The sequence below is a fragment of the Oncorhynchus tshawytscha genome, linkage group LG26 (assembly GCF_018296145.1).
Source record: "Oncorhynchus tshawytscha isolate Ot180627B linkage group LG26, Otsh_v2.0, whole genome shotgun sequence".
Classification (NCBI taxonomy): domain Eukaryota; kingdom Metazoa; phylum Chordata; class Actinopteri; order Salmoniformes; family Salmonidae; genus Oncorhynchus; species Oncorhynchus tshawytscha.
In genome coordinates this window covers 15,149,682-15,165,760 of record NC_056454.1, presented here as the reverse complement: position 1 = coordinate 15,165,760, position 16,079 = coordinate 15,149,682, and the positions used below count along the sequence as shown (strand labels likewise).

The following is a 16,079-nucleotide window of genomic DNA, read 5'->3' as shown; positions in this document are numbered from 1 at the left end:
GACAGAGTTGAAAGCCTTGGCCAGGTCGATGAATACGGCTGCACAGTATTGTCTTTTATCTGTTTTGTTTGGATCTAGGTGGACAAAACAGATTGCATAGTGGTGGGATTCAAATGGTCCTGTTTGTTAACTTCCAGTTTGTTTGCCAACTCAAAGAAGTAGTAGAAGAAGAAAATGGACTACTTCAAAATCAGAGGCGTCTGGTGGGAGGAGCTATATTGGCTCATTGCAATAGCTGGAATGGAACTGATGGAACTGAGTCAAGCATGTGGTTTCCATTTATTTGATGTGTTTGACACCATTCCATTGAGGAAACTTTTTTAAAAGATGCTTTATAAAATTACCACCCATCTTGGGAGAGCAGCGATGATGAGTAATTCACTACCCTGTCATGCAGTGTGTTGTAATGGAGACAGTGTCTCCTAACTAGCAAGAAGTAATTGATGTCTAATTGTTTTCTTGGTTTACTTGGTTTACTTATAAGGTCTCCCGTGTGGTGCAGCTGTCTAAGGCACTGCATCGCAGAGGTGTCACTACAGTCCCCGGTTTTATCCCAGGCTGTATCACAACCGGCCGTGATCGGGAGGCCCATAGGTTGACGCACAACTGGCCCAGCGTCGTCCGGCTTAGGGGAGGGTTTTGCCGGGGTAGGCAGTGATTGTAAATAAGAATTTGTTATTGACTGACTTGCCTAGTTAAATAAAGGTTAAATAAAATTAAAATAAAAAATAAAAAATATATTCCAGCCAATAAAATGAGCCCATCCGCCTATAGCTCCTCCCACCATTCTTCTCTGTTCAAAATGGAGATGTCCTCAGTGGCGCTGCTCGTGCTCTAACAGACGTCTTAATAGGACAGATACAATGATGCGATGTCTATCTAAGTCTATGAACATTCCTGCAATCTATTTTTTATATCGTTCACTAACTCGTACAGTAGGTGGCAGCAATACACTTTATAGGTTGAAGTCTGCCAATAAACCTCGAAGAAGAATAAGAACTTTTGCCAACAATAAGGGGTTTCGATTAATCTGGCCCGGGCGACCAAAGGTAGCCATGTTTTGTATCGAGTGAAAATTGATTGCGTTTGTTTTTAAACCGGGCTAACTCCCGGGCGTGAAGCAGGTGCCCCGTTCAAAGCCCACTGCGTAGTCGGCTCAAAAAAAACGTTAAGTGACGTAATTAAGCATGTGGAAATTAGTTGGATTCTGTGTTTTCACATGCGAAAGTGATTTATTTTGATAAAATCGCTTCATCTGCCTTCCCAATGAAGACTAGTTTGAAAATGCTAATTGATGTTGTATGATTCTGGACAAGCCACCGTGCTGCCTTGTGGACAACATGACCGAGTGGCGCAGATTACTGTTCTATTTGAAAAGTGCGCTCCTCCCTCACCGCTTTTGCCCATTCATGTGACGGCCCAGACACCGGTGCCCCACGGTTCAGCATAATCGAATCCACCCATTGGTCCCTTCCGCCCCATGTCATTTGATTGGTGAAGTAGTTTGCACTGCAGTCACCGCAAGGAGTGTAAGCAACGTGAACTGTCAGACACAGACGGTGCACTTGACATGGAGAGGTATCGGTAAGTTGTCTTGTCTTTTTTGTTGTTGTTGTTAGCAACTTGGAGGAGACTAGACACAATTGCACCCGGTACATTCATTGCCTTTGACAAGCTAGCATGTCACCTATGTATAAATAGCGCGCATACTATCTGGATAGAGCAAGGTTAATTGGGCTGTCTATAGCTAACGTTAGCTCATTTAGATAATGGGCATTTCCATGTAAAACGCCCCATGATTCACGAACACTAACAGGAAGTTCATTAGGGCGCATTACATTTGGTGTCAAATGAAAGCTAAGAGTCTATATATATATATATATATATATATCTATGAAATGTCATTCTGTTACCAAATAGGTAACCGAATGACTGCAACTAAATTGTCTACTATGGGAACTCATAGTAGTCACAACTCCGTTGGGTCACCTTCTACTGTACTGTCATACAGTTATGTTCAGGTCATAACTGTTTTCTTTATCGGTCTGTCGTGTGGTGGTCAACGCAAACGTGTGAAACAAGTCTTAACAGTCTCTCGCTGTCTTCCTCTCACTCTCTCTTCATCTTTGTCTCTTGTCTGTCTTCTCTCTCCAGTTAATGTCATCTCTCGCAGCTCTTATCGAGACCTACCCATGAGCCCCCTCTATCCATTATCTGTAACTATCACTCTCACCCTCTGAGAACTGACTGACACCCCGGGTGTCCATGGACGTTGGAATATAGTTGAAATTTGGTCAATCCAAATCTGAACCAACCAATCATCGACGTCTGTTTCACAAGTTTGGACAGTACAGTGAATACAACTAGAGAACGTAGGTCAGTATATATAGTACAGTAGAGCCCACTAGAGTACAGTATAATTTACTGTAATGAACTACTGTGCTGTACTGTGATGTCCGAACTTGTGAAACATAGATGTCTATGCTTGATCCAGACCACCCAAATTTGGTCTTGTTTTGGAGCGGAGCTCATTAGAAGTGGCAGTGTGCGAATCCTCATACTAACATACTTAATAGTATGCAAAACAATGTTTTATAGTATGCAACATTTTTTTTAAAGTACTCAATGCGTCATATAAAGTGAGATTATATGATATAATGCGAGTGCCATTCGTTAATTTTGGTACAGCGCGTCAGATCATCTGATTATCAGCTGTTGTCAAAGACAAGTGAATTCTACTCGATCAAAGGTAGAAATGAGTGTGCAGTTTAAGTATGTAGTACGCTTGTATGGGTATTTTGACAGGGCTAGTGTGTAGAAAGGAGGAGGATGTACACTACCGTTCAAAAGTTTGGGGTCACTTACGGACGCCTCACAAGTCCTCAACCGGCAGCTTCATTAAATAGTAGCCACAAAACACCAGTCTCGACGTCAACAGTGAAGAGGTGACTCCGGGATGCTGGCCTTCTAGGCAGAGTTCCTCTGTCCAGTGTCTGTGTTCTTTTGCCCATCTTAATCTTTTCTTTTTATTGGCCAGTCTGAGATATGGCATCTTTGCAACTCTGCCTAGAAGGCCAGCATCCCGGAGTCATCTCTTCATTGTTGACTTTGAGACTGGTGTTTTGCGGGTACTATTTAATGAAGCTGCCATTTGAGGACTTGTGAGGCATCTGTTTCTCAAACTAGCCTCTCTAATGTACTTGTCCTTTTGCTCATTTGCGCACCGGTGCCTCCCACTCTTTCTTGTCTGGTTAGAGCCAGTTTGCGCTGTTCTGTGAAGGAAGTAGTACACAACGTTGTACGAGATCTTCAGTTTCTTGGCAAATTCTCGCATGGAATAGCCTTCATCAGAACAAGAATAGACTGACGAGTTTCAGAAGAAAGTACTTTGTTTCTGGCCGTGCTGAGCCTATAATCGAACCTACAAATGCTGATGCTCCAGATACTCAACTAGTCTAAAGAAGGCCAGTTTTATTGCTTCTTTAATCAGAACAACAGTTTTCAGCTGTGCTAACATAATTGCAAAAGGGTTTTCTGATGATAAATTAGCCTTTTAAAATGATCAACTCGGATTATCTAACACAACGTGCCATTGGAACACAGGAGTGATAGTTGCTCATAATGGGTCTCTGTACGCCTATGTAGATATTCTATTCAAAATCAGCCGTTTCCAGCTACAATTGTCATTTACAACAATAACAATGTCTACTCTGTATTTCTGATCAATTTTATGTTATTTTAATGGACAAAAAATGTTGCTTTTTTTCAAAAACAAGGACATTTCTAAGTGACCCCAAACCTTTGAATGGTTGTGTACACATTTTCGACCTTTGTGTACCTGTTCAGGATACATCGCCATGAAGCGAATTACATTAAACTTTATACATTTCTTTACAGTACAGATCAGAGAACCATGGTGTCATTCTGTTACCATTATTCTGTTACTGGGTGTTTATCCACTTCACTTACTGTAGTTCAATAACCAGACTATATATTTTTTTTTAACTCAAGGTGTCATATACGGTAGCTGACACCCCATTCTTTCTGCAGACATCTTTGAATCTTAATTCCGAGTACATATTTAACCAAGTTATTTCAAAACGTGGTCACACAAAACTGAGGGAGATTTTCCCGTCGTTCTGTTACGAAACGTTACAGTTGCACTGCTCTTCAAGTAAATGTTGTTTTCAAAAATCTGTGGGAGTTGTTAATTAGGCCTAGTCCTCGAGTTGTGTAACTTTGCAATCAATGTTTTTTGTTTGGCATACTTTTAAAGTTAAAAATTAGTCTGTTACCATGGAATTGCCCTTATCCCAGGGCATAAAATGAACACCTGCCACCTGCTAAATGCGGTTTGATTTAGGTATTGGTGGGTAAGACGGTCTATTTCACCAGTCACATTGGCGGGTGGTCAATTTTCAGGGCTTTACAGTGAATTACATTTCTGAATAAAAATAGTTAAGGCAAGTTGAGCACATGTGAGTGTCAATTTATTGAAGAAAAATGCTGCGGTAGCTGTTTTCAAAGTATGTCTTCTGTTTTGATTCAGAGATGCTAATCGCACAAAGAAATACAAATTCTATATCACGCACCAACACTGCCTGGCAGGAGAGCTGTACGCTCTGAGTGAAGTGCTGATAGATTCATTTTTGGAGGCGCTGCGCAGAGGCATAAAAGTTGTTGGTCTAATTTAGTCTAAAGTCTACAAAGTGAGACTTTGTACTCGCTTCTTGGCTATTTATATTGTTTTGTTCACAAGCTCAGTTATTTTTCCATGTTAGTTTGAGTCTGCTGATAGTGAAGAGATGCCCAAATCTCACACGCTGACACATTATACTAATTCAGTGACCCTGTTACCTTGGTAACCTCTTGTCATTAAAGGGGCAGCTAAACATTTTTGTATCTGATATTTTGGTTAAAAGACTCGGTCACAAAAATGTGTAATTAAATTTAGAAACATACCACATTATTTCTTACTACGTAATAATATATTTCTTTCTTTTAGAAACATTACAAGGCATGGTCATCCATTTTGTTTTAATGTAATTATGGCAAGAGAGCGAGAGAATACTTAAGTTCACACAGGACACCAGATAAGACAGGAGAATCTCACCAGATAGGACAGACTGACCCTAGCCCCCCGGCAAATAGATTATTGCAGCATAGATACTGGAGTCTGAGAGGGTCAGGGGAGACTGGCCCTATCTGACGATATCCCCGGACAGGGCCAACCAGGCAGGATATAACCCCACCCACTTCGCCAACGCACAGAACCCACACCATTAGAGGGATATCAATAGACCACCAATTTACTACCCTGAGACAAGGCTGAGTATAGCCTACGAAGATCTCCTCCACCACACAAGCCCGAGGGGGCGCAAAACCAGACAGAAGATCACATCAGTAGCTCAACTCACTCAAGTCGAGTATAGCGGGGGAAAAAGCCTGTTACAACGTGACACAACCCTCCTAGGGGCGGCATGGGAGAGCACTAGTAAGCTAGTGACTCAGCTCCCGTAATAGGCTTAGAGGCAGAGAATCCCAGTGGCGAGAGGGGAGACGGCAAGGGCGATTCATCACTACAGTGCCTTACCGTTCACCTTCGCCAACCCAGGGCCAGACTACACTCAATCATAGGACCTACTCAGTAAAGACTTAAACGCAGACTCTCTTGACCTTTCTCACATGGATAGGTAGAACATTCCATGAAAATTGAGCTCTATAGGAGAAAGCCCTGCCTTCAGCTGTTTGCTTAGAAATTCTAGGGACAATAAGGGGGCCTGTGTCTTGTGACCATAGCATGCGGGTAGGGACACTAAGTATGTGGACACCCCTTCAAATTGGTGTATTCGGCTATTTCAGCTACACCCGTTGCTGACCAGTGAATAAAATCGAGCACACAGCCATGCATTCTCCATAAACAAACGTTGGCCGTAGAATGGCTCGTACTAAAGAGCTCAGTGGCTTGCAACGTGGCACCGTCATAGGATGCCACCTTTCCAATAAGTCAGTTCATCACATTTCTACCCATGTAGAGCTGCCCCGGGCAACTGTTAGTGGCATCACTGTGAAGTGGAAACGACAAGGAGCAACAACGGCTCAGACGTGAAGTGGTGGGCCACACAAGCTCACAGAACAGGACTGCCGAGTGATGAAGCGCATGGCGCGTAAACATCATCTGTCCTCAGTTCCAACGCTCACCACCGACTTATAAACTGCCTCTGGAAGCAATGTCAGCACAATAACTGTTCGATGGGAGCTTCATGAAATGTGTTTCCATGGCCGAGCAGCCGCACACAAGCCTAAGGTTACCAAGTGTAATGCCAAGCATCAGCTGGAGTGGTGTAGAGGTCACTCCCATGCACAAAGCGAGGTCCATACAGAAATTGTTTGTCGAGATCGATGTGGAAGGACTTGACTGGCCTGCACAGAGCCTTGACCTCAACCCCATCGAACACCTTTGGGATGAGTTGGAACACCGTCTGCGAGCCGGGCCTAATCGCCCAACAACAATGACGGGTAGGCCGTCATTGTAAATAAGAATTTGTTCTTAACTGACTTCCCTAGTGAAATAAATGTTCAATAAAATAAATAATAAAACCTCGCTAATGCTCATTGCTGCGGGGACTTGCTTCCATTCAGCCATCTTCCAACATCTAGTGGAAAGCCTTCCCAGGCTGTTATAGCAGCAAAGGGGGGACCAACTCCATATTAATGCCCATGACTTTGGAATGAGATGTTCGAGCAGGTGTCCACATACTTTTTGGTCACGTAGTGTATGATCAGCAGGACCAAATTGGAAACATTGGTAGGAGCAAGTCCAGTAAAACCTTGGAATCAGCCCTAGCCTTAACAGGAAGCCAGTGTAGAGACTATAGCGCTGGAGTAATATGGTCTAGTTGTTTGGTTCTAGTGCTAAACACGGCTGCTACAATTGACTAACTGAAGTGTATTTAGTGTTGTAGCCAGAAAGTAGAACATTGCAGTAGTCTAATCTAGAAGTGACACAAGCATGGATTAGTTTTTCGGTGTAATTTTTGGACAAAAAGTTTCAAATGTTTTAATGTTACGAAGATGAAGAAATGTTGCCCTTGAAATATTCTTTATATGTCAAAAGAGATCAGGGTCCAGAGTGAAGTCAGGGGTCCTTCACAGTTTTTATTTGAGACGACTTTACAACCATCAAGATTAATTGTCTGATCAAACAGCAGATCTCTTTTTGTTTTTTGGGACCTAAAACTAGCACCGCTGTTTTGTCCGAGTTGTTTAAAAGTAGCTTACACTGTCAACGGTTGCATTAGGCTACAAAGTACCTACTAGCTAACTGATAGACTGGGTTGCATTTGGTGTGAGTTTTACCAGTTACCCATCTAACTTCTACCTAGTATTTACACGGTAGTTACATATGTTGTCAAAGTCATTGGTACCACATTTTCTGGTTGTCGTCAGTGGATAAATGTAGACTTTGTTGTTTTCTAGCTATCTTAGTGTTCAGTTTTGAGGAACATGCGTGTGAAAAAACGACTAATTTGTTTTACTTCTGCAGACTTTTTTTTTTTTTTCAGAAATTTTTCAATTGCGTAAGACATTGTCATTACTGCTGTTTTTAGGGACTCTAAATTGTAATCGTAGTAGTTGACTGACCTCCATGTATTTTCTGTTTTCAGTGACTGGTAGTGACACCAGCAACCCCCATCAGCTTGGTCAGCCATGAGAGCTGCTATCTGAGGACTTACACCACCACCACCACTATGAAGGTCCCTGCCAACCTCAATATTTCCTATGGGGACATGGATCCCCCTGACACCCCTCCCACCATGTCCATTGACAAGCTCTTCCCAGCACTCCTGGAGTGCTTTGGGATCATCTTGTGTGGCTACATTGCTGGTCGAGCAAACATCATCACATCCACACAGGCCAAAGGATTGGGGAACTTTGTGTCCAAGTTTGCCCTCCCAGCATTGCTCTTTAAGAACATGGTACTGTTGGACTTTGGCAATGTCATCTGGCCATTTCTGTGGAGTATTCTCATCGCCAAAGTGTCTGTGTTTTTCATTGTGTGTGTGATTACACTGCTGGTTGCCAGTCCCGACACTCGCTTCAGCAAAGCTGGTCTCTTCTCAATCTTTGCTACTCAAAGCAATGACTTTGCTTTGGGATATCCTATTGGTGAGTGTTGTGTTCTTCTTCTTTCCATCCTTTCAGTTTCACTCCACTTGATGAAGGAAAAAGGAAACCACACACTGCTCTTGATAGTATCACTGATCTTTAATAAGCTTATCGGTATGTCATTTTATTATCAGTGTTACTATCGAGAGCAGTGTGCGGTTTCATTTTTCCTTCATCTTGTACAACTGTTACCATGCACCTGCAGAAAAGATTGCTCAGATGTGCGAGTGCCTTTTTGAATTTTGAGTTTCACTCCACTTAAAATTTGAGAGCCTCCTCCTGGCAGAACCTCAGAACAAAGGAAATTGATGTCTCGAATGTCTTTTATACTTTAAATCTTATTTGGTTGGTTTGTGACACAGATTTTGATTCACTCTGCTCTCCTCCCTAAAATATACCTTCCTAAACTGTACCTTTTTTTAATAAAAAAAATTATATATTTTTTACAGTTGAGGCCTTGTATAAGAACACCCACCCGGAGTACCTACAGTACATCTACCTGGTGGCCCCAGTGTCTCTCATGCTTCTCAACCCGATTGGCTTTGCCTTCTGTGAGATCCAGAAGTGGAGGGACCAGAGAGACCGGCAGCAGAACAAACTCCAAATAGTGGGTGTGGTCATCCTTCAAGTTCTGAAGAACCCCATCGTCTTCATGGTTGTTATTGGCATCATCTTCCACTTCATCCTGGCCCAGAAGATCCCTGCTTTCATGGAGCAGTTTGTGGACGGCCTGGCCAACTCTTTTGGAGGAGCGGCCCTGTTCTACTTGGGCCTCTCCATGGTGGGCCAGTTGGGAAAGCTCACCAGGTCTACTGTTGTAGCCCTGATCCTGCTCATCACTGCAAAACTGTGAGTGTCTTGGGGTGGATTTAGGAGGGATTGTTTGAGAATGTTAGGGTAGATTATTACACGTGTACAGTATAATGGCCTTTAAAAAAATATATATTTTTTTTAACCTATTACTGACTTAAACTGTGATATAATTTCATATTCATATAGGCCTGCAGTTCATATATGTTCATCCTGTTCTTAAAGCGTTAGTTGTAATTATACAGTGTCAGGACCTAAGACCACACCTGCTTGTTATTACATTTTTGTGTTGGTGTAATGTCATGCAGGTCTGGGCCTGTCGGAGAGCTGACAACATGTTATTGACTCAGAATGAACTTTAGATCCATATAGGTCTGTCACACACAAGGGAACCGTAGGCTCATGACTACCATTCTATTACCAACATTCTTCAATGCTGGCACCCACCCACATTTCAGTGTTTTGACCTGCAGAACATTATTGTCAAGGGTTAGGAGAAGAAATAGTCTCTTTCTTCTCGCCTGATGATTCATTGTGAAGGAATCCAGTGTTTCTCTTGTAAACCTTTAGTAACGTTAAACTTTAAATAACGTGTTTTTTTGTGGGGGTTTTTTTCCTTCTGGAGGTTGGTGATGCCGTTGATCTGTCGAGAAATGGTGGAGCTACTGTATGCCGACCACACCAACACTGGTCTCAACCAATCCAGTCTCTCCAACTATGCCTTCCTCTATGGAGTCTTCCCTACCGCCCCCAGTGTGGCCATCTATGCTGCTCACTATAACATGGAGCTACAAGTTGTAAGTCACCAACCCTCTCCTGTATGGAAATTAGGGATGCACCGATATGACATTTTTTACCGATATCCGATATTTTCCTTGCCCCCCCCCCCTTTTAAACATTCTAGTACAGTTAAATAATTGAAACACACACTGACCAACAAGTTATTTTGTTGGCATTTATGTCTCCATTACCAGTAAAACATAAACAAAACCTATTTCTTTCACTTACTTGCTGTGCTGTTTCGTTGTTTATTTGTTCAATCGTTTCATTCTCAACCAGGATTTCATCATACATGTCAAGGAGTGAAGTTTTCAGCTCTGTCTGTCCGTGGCGCCTCTTCCTCCGTGCTTCACTGTCATTGTGTCCGTTTCCATCTTGTCCAGCTGTGTCTGTAACATTCCACGTAAACCCTGTTTCTTGTCTGCATCGAATTAGCGGTCCTTATACCTAGAGGCTCAGAGAGAATGCCACCAAATCGCTTGTTCACAGCCTCTAGTAGAGTACTTTTCCAAGTTAACCCGACGGTCTGTGTCGGCAGTTTTGTTGAGAAGGCATTTCAATGCCACGACAGAGGGTATCACGTCTGCTGCAGTACAGTTGATGAGCTTATTTTTCCAGTCAGTTGTTCAAATGGAGACAGGAGTGTTCAGGTTTCAAACATGTTCTCAAATGCCATTTGAAATGGCAGCAGCCGTATGAGAACAAGCACATTCTTGAACATGCAACACGGCTTTCCTGAGTACGGAATCCTCGTCGACCCACTGTGCTGTCAGACTCTATGCTTATGGGGCTGACATAGCAAGTAGCTACAATACTGTGTAACTCTGGTAGGGCAACATTTGAAAAATAGCGCCTACTTGGTAGTGTTTACCAGTGCTCGACCAGTTGGCAAAAGCCAACATCATCCACGACAGAGATCCGTTAATTGTCAAGGGCAATGAATTACATTATCTTGGCATTTAATGGATTTCGCCTTTTGATTTGTCGCGCTAAAATATTCTTACTCTTTCAAATAACTGCTCGACTTGTTGACTGCTCGATCCACACAGCAGACATTCTGGGCTAGGTTAGGAATGCTGTGTGGCACATGTAGCTCTATGTTTCTTGAGGCGTCATCTACCTACGTTATATAGGTACAGCATGAATGTCAGCTTTGACATAATTTTTACACATCGGGCCAATGTTGTCATTTTACGCTAATATCGTCCATTTCTGATATGCTTACCGATTTAAAAATAATAATAATAAAAATTAAAAATAAATGTGCATCCCTAATAGAAATGTATGACATAGGAAGACATTGACAGTGTCATAATTGTTTTCTAACAGGTTACCTCGGGGATGGTACTAAGCACATTCCTCTCAGCTCCCATAATGTATGTTTCTGCTTGGTTGCTGACAATACCATGGATGGACCCTAAGCCATTGATGGATTCACTGCAGAATGTCAGCTTTAATGTCAGCATCATCAGCTTAGTTACACTGGTGAGTTGTTGACTGCCTCCCCACCATTATGAACTAGCATTAACTGTAGTCTTTATCTCCTGACTGGCTTTGTGCTGGTTAGCCTACTCTATTTCAGACAGGGTGGTCGGATTTCAGGAAATTAAAAGCCCCAAGCACGGTGCTGTGATGATTTGTACTAAAGTGTCTTTGTACCTAATGCCATTTATATTGTGGAATTCGGGGACAGTAGTAATAGGTGATACAGTTTAGGCTGGGCTACATCAACTCTGTATTGACAAAGGGATACAATGATATGGAAAAGCGCAGGAAGTCTATGAAGAGCAGGGATGGGGATGTGACTTGAAACCAAGCAGTTCAAAGTCATCAGCAGGATGTCTCTGTCTGGTGCCAATGATATGATACGTGAGACTTACTTCCTCCTATCATGTGACCTCCGTTTCACTTCTGTAACGAACCGGGAACACATTGCTTGTAAAAATCTGATGGTGTAAAAAGGACTTTATAAATACATTTGATTTGGGACTGTTTATTTTCTGTTCCTGTTCCCATTCGACTTGCCATTTTATTTTTTATTTTCTTTCTCGACTGGCGTCAATCTTTTTTTATATACTGTGATATGGGTTTATGAAATTGCAATGCCGGTTTACATGAAGACATATGGTATCGTTTTCTGTATGGTTTGTGTAGACGAGCATATCTAGTTTTTGAGGTCTTTTTGTTTCAGGTTTGGACAGTGACCGTCATGTTCCTGAGTAAGAAGTTCAAGAGACTACCTCACATGTTCACCCTCAACCTGTTCCTGGCACAGGCAAGGCTTTTGTGTATCTGTTACTTTTCACAAAAACATTCTTCAACTGACACATTGTATGTCCAAGGAATAATGTTGAACATGTCATATTGTCCATAGTAGAAAGTTGTAAGTGCAATATCACTGTGTAAAAGTTGTCATTGATTGTTGCTTTCTATTTGATGTGTGCCTCTCCGTGCGTCCAGATTCTGGCTTGTGTCGGCATGATCCTGTGGAACTTTGTCGTGCGCCAAGACAGCTTCATTGGACACGTGTTGACGTTCACACTGTTGTACGGCTCACTGTACAGTACTTACGTGTGGCCAGGTATGTCCGTCACCTGTACGACCATCGACTTTATACCACCACCATTCTCTCCTACATTATGCTGTTGTGTTGTGCGTTTGACATGCTGCGATTCGAAAGGAAAAAGGGTGAACGGTGTGGCGTCTAGCGACGACAATGATCTCGAGCTAGAGTGCGCGTTGTGGTGTTTTCAGGTCTGATAGCGTTTTCCCTTGTGCTGATGAAGAGGGGTGGTGAGCTGAAGGTTGCGCCAGGCTTCCTGGTGATTGCAGGCTGGGGGTGAGTCATGATTTTATTAATTTTTTTCCCCCCACTGAAGTAATGAAATAGCTGTAAATCAAGGGACCTTTTTTGTTTGTTGAATCTTCTGCTCAAACATGGTACTTATCTGTTGCCAACAGAGTCCCAGGCCTTGTGGCAGCAGTGCTCCTCATAACTGGGAAGAGGATGCCTGACACCATCGACTCTGCGTTCTTCTACGGGACACCCCAGGTGAGACGGACTGGGGAAAGTAGACATTCAGAATCGCCTCTCGTAGAACATGACTTCGTCATCCTGACCTTATTTTTGACTTCCGCAGAACATCTGCACCTCAGTTGTGCTTGCCTTCAGCATAGTGCTGAGTGGGGGCTCATTGATGGGCCTCAGTCGAGGCACATGGGATTCGAAGTACCAGGTCCTGGAGAGAGACTCTCTGTTGGGCACTACTGAGGATCTGAGGCCCCAGAGTTGCCCCGATACCCAAACTATTCCAGATATGTTGGAGCCAGGCAGAGCCAGAAGCATCAACCAAGGTATACTTGCGTTAGCAGGATTTATGACATGTATATTACAGTAGACTTGTTAATCAAGTGTGTGATGCTGATCAAATGTATCCTCTGTGTGTGTTGTCAGAGTGCCATATGTGTGACTGTGCTCCGTCCCAGCCCATGCCTGATATGATTGTCAGCACAAACAAAAATGCCGCACTTCTCATCGAGCCAGGTAGTGATTTTTAAGAAACATCCTAACCTACATCCCTCTAGTCTTCATTTGAATTCGTTGTGTCAGATACCTCCTCTTCCTATAGACAAATGATATCGTTAAACCAAGGGCAAGGAGTTTCCCTGGTCAGGACGGGTGGTCAGACCAGGAAATACTCCTTGCCCCAGTTATCCCCACACAAATGTCACGCTTAGGTTAGTTAAGTGATTCATTTGAAACCATGTCATTACCCCGTGGGTCACCAGCCATGTCTGCTCTGTGGCCTTCCTCAGGTCAGTGTGGGACTGGCTGTGAGTCCACAGGCTGTCTACTGGCCCAGGAGGAGCAGCAGAGGCAGCTAGCAGACAGACAGGTGGCCCGCCACGTGCTCCTATGCCTGCTACTGACCGTCAGCCTATTAGCTGTGAGTGACTCAGCATCACACAAAGCTCCCTCAGGATAAGATGCAACCTAATTGGTTGGGATGTTGCTCAAGGGTCAGTTAATGTAGTGATGAAATGTTGTGCTCGAGTTATTATGCCATTACCTCACAGCTAGGCCTACCTTATGCAACACAGCCTGTTGATTTAGTTTTACCCCTGTCCTGCCCTTCAGTTTTTGGGTTAGTATGATGATCCGTGTTTGACTGCATGTCTCGCTCCACGCTTTTAGAACCTGTCCAGCTGCCTGTGGTGGCTGTTTAATCGAGTTCCTGGGAGACTCTACTTAGAGCTGCAGTTCTTCTGTGCTGTGGTCAACTATGGACAGGTACAATAGGCCTGCCCTAGACATAATGGCATTAACAACTGCTCTATTCATTTTAATGGTGGTGTTTACATATCTGTGTTTTCTGTCCTCAGGGCTTCATCTCATTTGGGATTTTTGGTCTGGACAAACATCTGATAATATTGCCATTTAAAAAGAGGTAAGTGGTTCCCTGACTTGCATTTCATAGGATCTAGTAGTAAGCTGTGTGTTGAATAAGATGCCTTGACATGTATTTTTGTGCAGGATGTCCAGTCTGTGGCATAGTATGAAGCCAGAGGAGCAGCCTCAACTGGTTGTGTCTGACGACATCATGATGACCTGCACTCAATTCACCAAATACCACAAAGAGCAGTGTGTCCGGGACATTGTCCAGAAGAAGAGGTCAGGATCCACTTTGCTTATGATTTGACCGTCTGGCATAGTTTTTGTATACCCATTGATCATCCCTAATATAAATTATTTTTTTTGGTCCATGGGTTGTGTTCTCTCTTGCTTTTGTCTGTGCGCCATCTTCCTTCTCCCTGTCTATCTGCTTCCCCCCTCTTTCTGTCGTTCCTATTGGCCCTGGTAGCTGTGGGGAGTGCCTAACTGGCCTGTTGGTGAATCTGTCCTCCGACACACAGGTGTGGGGAGAGGATGGTGGCGGACACTTTTCTTGGCAGTGAGCTGGTGGAGTGGCTGTTGCAGGTGGGTCTGTCACAGGACCGAGGAGAGGCGCTGCTCTACGGTGGCCGACTGCAGCAGGGTGGGGTTCTCCAGCACATCACCCAGGAGTACGGCTTCCAAGATGACGAGCTGCACTACCGCTTCACAGCGTAAGGTGGGCCCTGGGAAGGCCCCGTCTCAAGGGCTCTCCTGAGGCACAGGATGACAGAGGTTGGCTACCTACCTACCAAACCTGAAACCAGGTCTCTACCTACCTAGCAGTAATAACCAATAGAGGTGAATTGAAGAGTGCTGCATTTTGAAATACTCATACTGTTTTGCACATGGGAAATATGCAGTCATAACAAGCATTGAGCACTTGTTTGTTTTTGTCTTTTGAACTGTCCGTTGTAATATGTTTGTGTGGTACCGTATGCATAACGAGATTTAAGTTTGCCAAGGAGGCAGATCTAATCATGAATAATCTTGCATTATCATCTCAAGTTGTACAGACTAGCTTGTTCAGTCAGCCTCATGGTATACATGTTTTTTTATTTAGTTCGAATGACAAGAATGGTATTAAAAATAGAATAATGTTGCTGTGTATTCTAAATGTCCTTAATTTGGCCATTGTTTAGAACTTGAAAATAGGATACGGCAGCTAGATCTATTTTGAATCATGTAGCTAGAACGGTGTCAAATGTTTATGTCTGCTGAGGCATAATTGTGGTTTTGGTTTTGACTTATTTTAATGATTCTTGGCCAGGAAATATACATTTCTGATCAGCTATCTTTTGGGATTTCTAAATAACAATTACATTTCAGTTTGTTGGGAGAAAAGGAGTACAATGCCAAATGTGCCAGATTAAATGTCATCTGTATTATGTGTTATTTTGGAGCGATGTTACTTTGTCCTTTTAATGGGGTTGTGCTTATTACTGTTGCTAATAAGGTAATTGAGCCATGTATTCACCTTATTTGGCATTATGAATGTTTGAATGATGGTTTGTCAATGTATTTGTTTTTTCCCATGTCACTTGACTGAGAATATACGGTGTCATGTACTTTGAAGCCAACTAATGCTGCATGTTCCTCTGATTCCCAGCCTGTTCTGAAAGAAAAAAAACAACTATTGCAACCTCTGGTTTACAACAGAACTGGTGGATACATGTTGTGGTAACGTGTGGCTCTATCTTTAGGCCTTTTCAGGGTATTTCCAGATGCCTGACGGCAGTGGTGTAATAACGTGAATTTGTCCTGTTCTTTTACTTCAAATAAGCCTATGTTAATCACTCAGTAAACAGCTCAAAGGTCAAACTAAAGGCAACTCTCTCCTCAACCGCTCTAGTATTACTGTTTGGTTGAATATAATACTTGTTTTAAA

General features: G+C 43.0%; 1 protein-coding gene across 2 annotated transcripts; it reads left to right on the top strand.

Annotated features, from left to right (window-relative positions):
* The first annotated feature begins 1,258 nt into the window (after positions 1 to 1,258).
* On the top strand, positions 1,259 to 15,930 carry gpr155a (G protein-coupled receptor 155a). Of its 2 annotated transcripts, none has more exons than XM_024389014.2 (16): positions 1,259 to 1,584; positions 7,668 to 8,169; positions 8,619 to 9,018; positions 9,605 to 9,776; positions 11,089 to 11,244; positions 11,951 to 12,034; positions 12,220 to 12,340; positions 12,514 to 12,598; positions 12,721 to 12,811; positions 12,900 to 13,113; positions 13,214 to 13,303; positions 13,576 to 13,706; positions 13,955 to 14,050; positions 14,143 to 14,207; positions 14,294 to 14,431; positions 14,622 to 14,853. In XM_024389014.2, exons 2-16 carry the CDS (start codon positions 7,752 to 7,754, stop codon positions 14,713 to 14,715), a joined length of 2,355 nt encoding a protein of 784 aa, XP_024244782.1. In that variant the 5' UTR covers positions 1,259 to 1,584; positions 7,668 to 7,751; the 3' UTR covers positions 14,716 to 14,853. The 2 variants fall into 2 exon arrangements, with proteins under 2 accessions (XP_024244782.1, XP_024244781.1); XM_024389013.2 differs by having other exon boundaries at positions 1,276 to 1,584; positions 14,674 to 15,930.
* The last annotated feature ends 149 nt before the right edge of the window (positions 15,931 to 16,079 follow it).